This window comes from Austrofundulus limnaeus, unplaced genomic scaffold (genome assembly GCF_001266775.1).
Source record: "Austrofundulus limnaeus strain Quisiro unplaced genomic scaffold, Austrofundulus_limnaeus-1.0 Scaffold990, whole genome shotgun sequence".
Classification (NCBI taxonomy): Eukaryota; Metazoa; Chordata; class Actinopteri; order Cyprinodontiformes; family Rivulidae; genus Austrofundulus; species Austrofundulus limnaeus.
The window spans coordinates 79,861-86,047 of record NW_013953392.1 but is presented as its reverse complement, the minus strand read 5'-3'; the positions used below and the strand labels follow the sequence as shown (position 1 = coordinate 86,047).

The window sequence follows — 6,187 nt, the reverse complement described above, 5'->3', positions numbered from 1 at the left end:
ATTTGCTTTGTTTTTTTAATGAAATGAATGAATAAAACTAAACTAAACTTTGAGGAGATTTTGTGAAATGACACATTATCCAGATAAACAAGCTGGCTCTACAGGAATAATTGGTCATTAATATGAAAAGAGCTCTCAATTAAAACCAATAACTCCATAAGAAAAGTCCAAATTAGCAAAACAAAAAAAATATATTTAAAAAAATAAAGTGGAAAAAAATTGTATTATTTTAAACTGCTTAAAAAGCTAAATCGTTATTGGAAATTAGTGCTCATGTTTTGTCTTAGTTTTTTATGTGAAAAATGCTACAATTCAGGTATTTATTATTTCCCTTTAAAACTGCTTAGATTAGGAGATTACTCTGCTTTATTTTAAAGATTGCTTTTCATTTTATAGAGTGTGACCCAAAATAAAAGTTGTGACGGTTCCGGTTATTTGATGATTTTATTGCTATTAATTGATTAATTGAGTTGGGCYCCAGTCAGGTCTTCCTCCTGACTTATAGGATGTTTTAACCAGCTTAAGATGTTTAAACCGTAATTAATACATGGTTAGGGTTTGTTTTAATTTAACCATTCACATCAGGACATGTAATGTACACAAAAAATATAAACACACACCCTGTTCAACTTTAAATAAATAATCATTGATAAAATGTTTTAAATAAAGAACGTGAGCACAGACGAGTAAGTTTTTTTTTTTCAAATATATTATTTACAAAAATAGAACAAACAAAATAGAACAATGTAAATACAAACAATATAAAACAAACTATTTTGGCTCCACAAAGACAAAAATGGTAGGAGGCTTGACTCCACACAAAATAAATTTACACACAAACAAAAGTACAAAACTACAGACTTTTTCTGTTTTGGTTTGGTTCGGCTTCAGCATTACTCCGTAACTCCACGACTGATTAAAGTTATCCTCSGAGGGATTAAACACCTCGTAACGGAGCTTTTACACGCAGGTTTGGAGGACTGCTGCTCAATTCGAGTCTGGCCGTCAAATGAACGAACACAACGCAGTGTGCGTGTGGGCGGCTCTTTTAAAGGGAAAGTCACCGTGATTAACACAGGTGACCGGAATCAATCATTTGTGTCGGCAGTGAGAAAACACTGGTGAAAATAATTAAATGATGTGCAACTTCAGGTTGCCACAAAGTGATGCTTTTTTGCTGTGAAGTTGTTTCTCTTTATTGCAAACCTGTTTTTCCAAGACCTCCTTAGTGACGAAAGAAAAATAATTACAGGCTCTTATTATACACACATCCTTTGTTTCCAGCTACAAAGGCGTAAAAACGTATTGTTTGAATTTATAAATTATTTTTGGTTCCTTGGCTTTTTGCTCTCACTGTGGTCTAGTTATCTATGGAAGCATTTGGCATGCCCTCCGTGGCAACCCTAATTGAATTAACCCACCACTTCTTTGAACACAACTAAGCGGACGCTTATTTGCARGTGAAGGCAAATTTACATGTTTGTTCCGAGCCAAGATTGGGTTTTGGTGCTTTTTCTATGAATGGCTCAGTAGTGTGCTTAATTAAATCATTATCGTGAGCAGAGGTGAATCATTTCAAATGCGTGTTCGGGTAGGGAGCAGAACCGGAGTAAATTAATAAATAAATCTTACAGAGACGCCTTTAGATGGGGACCGTGCGAGGGTTCGGCGCCGGKAAGTGTGTTCATTTATTTTTTAAACCCACCTGCTCCCATTTCTTAGGGAGTCTTTTTGTGCTTTGGTTAGAGAGCTTAATTTATGCTTATGAACACCCACTCTGAGGTGACCATGAAATCTGAAGTTAAGTCTGGGGATGTGAGGACCAGGCTTTGTCTTAAGAAACAGGAGGAAGAGGGATAACGACAAAGGCACTTGAGATTAAAGGAGGTATAGTTACCCCTCGAGCAATCTTGCACCTCCACTGTTTTCTGCGCCGCACTCTGCAGCGTGCTGTGAGGGAGCTGCTGTTAGCCTTCAAAAAAAAAAAAAAAAAAAGGGACGATGTTGCCAAAGATAAATGTTTCCCTATCATGTGTCACTCAGGACTATATTTTGGAATATTATTTCTCTCCCCCTAAGGACAGAACTATTAAAGGCATTAGCGCAGAAGAGATCAGCAGTTTCTTCTGCCTGGGAAGGGTTCTCTGTTGTTTACTGCAGCAGGAATTCCCCGTTGAGTATAAATCACATTAAAGGAAAGGGATTAGAGGGTATATCATTACTGCGTGTCCTAAGTCAAGGAGAAACCTCCAGGAGCAGAGAGCCAGTGATGAGGAGAAACTATCAAAATTTCATGTGCGACGTCTGTGATTGTAGAGCGTCGGGGGGATCGTCTTTTGTCCTATGAGCTCAACGAATCACAACTAGAGTCAAAAATCTTTTTTTTTTTTTGGTAGACCCCCAAAGACATGAGCCTAACACTTTTTTTTATATACCCTATAACTTTCATCAGGAKCACGCTCTAAGGCTGCCTTCCTTCCAATCTGATGCATATTTCAGGGGAGAGGTGAAAATGACCTTCGGGTCACCAGTTTTGTCCAGATATGACGGCCGTAGAGTTCCGTTCTCCATAAAGTCTCCTTTCTCTGAGACCTAAAGGAGACTTTTGCGTTTGAACTTCTTGCTTGTTGTTATTCTTTCTTTTCTCATTTCTCAAGAGGTACCTTTATTATTATTTTTGTAGATAAAACTGCGCACTGCAACGCCTTTAAGTATTGCTCTAAAAACATCAATCAATGTCCCACATGGTTTAATAAGAACAAAATGTTCTAAATCCAGATGCATTAGTACCACTACTTAAAACCTCTAAATGAGCTRCTCATATTGTATAATAAATGAGCTAATGAGCCGCATGCTGCAGATTGTTTTAACACTTCCTGTACTTTAGTACTTTTCACTATGCTCAGGTGGTAATGTCTTCACCATAGCTCCTGCCTCAAAAGAGATCTAAAAACTAAAAAGAAAAAAAAGGAAAAAGCATTCACACACACTGATGAATATTTCATCCATCAAAAGGGAAGGCCCACTGGAGGTAATGGGCAATCTGTGGAATCCTAAACGGACTGCAGTGAGAAGCTGAATGATGGTGAGAGGATTTTAAAGCAGGTGGATGAAGTGAAACGGAGAAAGAGAGATGGGGGGAAGTGGGACAAAAAGAGATAGCAAAATGTTACCTCAAAAACAAAATACTAGTAATGTACTTGTACCAAAAAAATACACTTTAAAGTGCCTGTGACATGATTTTTTATAATAAATATGAATGTATTTTTGGAAAGATAACACTGATAACATTTTGTAAAAAAAAGATTTCACGCCGCTGAGATGAACAGTTGTTGAGATATTTGCATGTGTAGTACCAGGAAGTGATGTCAAAGGGGAATGTCTGCATGTGAACAGAGCGTTGCTAAAAAGGCTAACACAAACTGTAGAGAAAAATCAGATGTTTCTTTAGATTATTTTAATCACCATCAGAAGGTGAGAAAGAGTCAGAGTTCAAATAATGTTTCAATAAACAAAAACCAGGGAGTTTTCTTTCTCAAAGAGTTCCCCTTTGATGTCACTTCCTGTTTCACTTTAGCTGAGCAAAATTCTAAAGAAAATATGCCAATTATGTGACATAACGGATAAAATCATGTGCATTATGTTAAGTTTCTTAAATGTAAATATAATTTTCTTTGACTTTTTGTATTTCATGGATATGCATGTCACAGGCACTTTAAGAAAATATTTCATGGTTACCTCTCTAATTGTCAGTTTACTGCTATTTTTCCTAATTTATCATTATGCCCCTTCCTCGCTTTATAGTTCACTTTTCTTCATCTCTTGATGTTTTTATGCCAATGTAAAGGCCTGGGATCACTCACTAATTCATATCAGTTCAAGAACAAGATCTAAGTAAATCCTGGATTAAACAAGAACCAGAGGGAAAAAATGTATTTTTAGTTATTTGTCTTTTAGTTTGAACTAACAAGCAATACAAATTAATATATAAGAAGAAAACGTGACGGGAGCGTACCAGTGTTCAGCAGAGTCGAGCGTGCTGAAATGTTCATTTCCTGCAGAAGCTCCAGTGTTTCGGTATGGAAGAGACGGATGGAGGAACCCTCGGAGAACGCCATCCACACTCCTCCACCGGCACACGCCATGTGTGTAACACTGACCGTCGGATCTGGGTGYACTTCAAATTTCTGCAACCAAAACAACAAATCTGCTATAAAATGCAACCACCTGCATCTTAGATACTATAAATATTTGAATTCCCCACCYAAAAACCTCTGGTTTACAACATCCATCTTTTCCTATAACTGAGACACTCGTTTCTGAATGAAAATTTACCGCTCCTAGTTTTAAAGCTGTGTTTGCTGACTGGTGAAGTAAAGAAGAAACCTCTCAAAATTGCTCCAAACTTGCTTTTGCAAACGAGATCTAAACGCCTTCAGTAATTCTGCCATTTACTGAATCCCAGACGCACAGAGCATGTTTTTGCACGATTCCCCCTGCCTTCAATCTTTTAAGAAGCACAATGTAGCAAGAGTTTCAGGCGCGCGCTCTTAATGAGTTGCTTGAAATAAATGCAACGAGCCTTATCGTGGGAACACATGRGGCCCCTGCGGTCTTTGGCGTGACAAGGGCTGGTTTGGGCACAATCTTGAAACTCATATCGCTGTCAATAAAGAAGTTGCACGAAGCTGGGCAATTAGTCAGTGAGGATGACTGAGTGAGGATGAGAATGCACCGCCCACCCAAACTCAGAAGCACCGGCAGACAGGGATTACCACCTGTTCGTGTGCCCTTGCCAGTGGGCCCTCCTTTGTTTGAAATTTGGGAAAAGGAAAGAAGRCTTTGATGTGTTTTCTCTGTTAATTGACTCTACAGCAGCGGGTGCCAACAGTGTCTGGAAAACTAAATGGAATACATCTCACTGTTTTTGCAACAAACRCCYCCAAAATAAAACCTATAGTGAAAAGTCAAATTCTTACCTTCAATAACGATTTCAAAACTAGATAACAATATGGCGTGATTGAGTACAACAGTCTTCTCAGTCATACTGTTCTATATGTTGCACAACATAATTATCACATTAATCATTATCAAGCATGGTGGCACTAAAAGGGACTTTCAGCTCATCAATGGCTAACATWCTGTTGTTGCTGAATGCCATATTGCCTGCCATATGTTTGAAACCACCTGAAGGGCATACTGCTAAGCTAAGAACAGTACATCACAACAGACATATATGTTAGGAAATAAAAAAGATAAGCACAAAAAGCTCAGAAGAAGCTTAGTGTTTTAGTTTAAGGGAATAACAAACCTCATTTTATATTACAGCTAATGATGAAAAGCATATTTCCCAGCAAACATACCGTATTCATTCGTGTATAATACGATCTCATGTATAATACGACCGCCCCACACACACACTTTTTGAGCTTAAAAAGCATAAAAAATTTAATCCTCAAACTACCTCCAATTTCATACAGACTTCAAGATTTTCCAGCCTTTGCTGTCTTTATACATATCAGTAAAATGATCATTGGACTGTTCATTTTATTTTAACAACATATGTACTAAAATGTATTTTGACAACAAATATATATCAGCTGTAGCAGCATCATATGAATTCTGGCATTTTACACATAGTCCACCAGGAGGCGCCAACACAAAAGTCAGAGACTTCACATGAGATTTGGGCCATCTTGTGGGGCAAAACCAGATTACTTCCTACTCACGAGTGCCCCCTCTGGTGGGGAAACGTTTTTCAGGGATACAAACTTTTTCAGAACACCGGTAGATGGCAGCCATTACAGACCAACATGTGTTTGTTGTTGTTCGAGGAGCGGCCCGGTCACACACTAATGTCATTAGTTCGTTATCATTACCAAGGTGCAGGACTGCTTTTCCCCCCTTTTTTTCACATCATGTCTCCTGCCTGGATCTGTTACTATCTCGCTCTGAAGCATGGAGGAGTGTCAGAGGTGAGCTCGTTTCAACTGATTTTTAGGACACGGTCTCATTTCCGGACTCAGGCATTTTGTAAATGAAGCCGATATTTCAGTTAAAATACATAAGTAAAAATATTTATCCGAGTATAGTACTACCCCCCAACTTTATGGATGATTTTATGGATTAAATTTTACGTATTATACTTGAATACGGTACTTCACCAGAAGCAAAGTCTCCCCCACCT

General features: G+C 38.1%; 1 protein-coding gene across 1 annotated transcript in view; it reads right to left on the bottom strand.

Annotated features, from left to right (window-relative positions):
• LOC106533645 (rho guanine nucleotide exchange factor 10-like protein) overlaps positions 1 to 6,187 on the bottom strand; it is a gene marked incomplete at its 5' end in the record, with an annotated part of 88,727 nt that overhangs the window by 2,870 nt on the left and 79,670 nt on the right. The window contains 1 exon segment of the mRNA XM_014030043.1: positions 4,016 to 4,187. Within this exon segment, the coding sequence (XP_013885497.1) occupies positions 4,016 to 4,187 (172 nt within the window).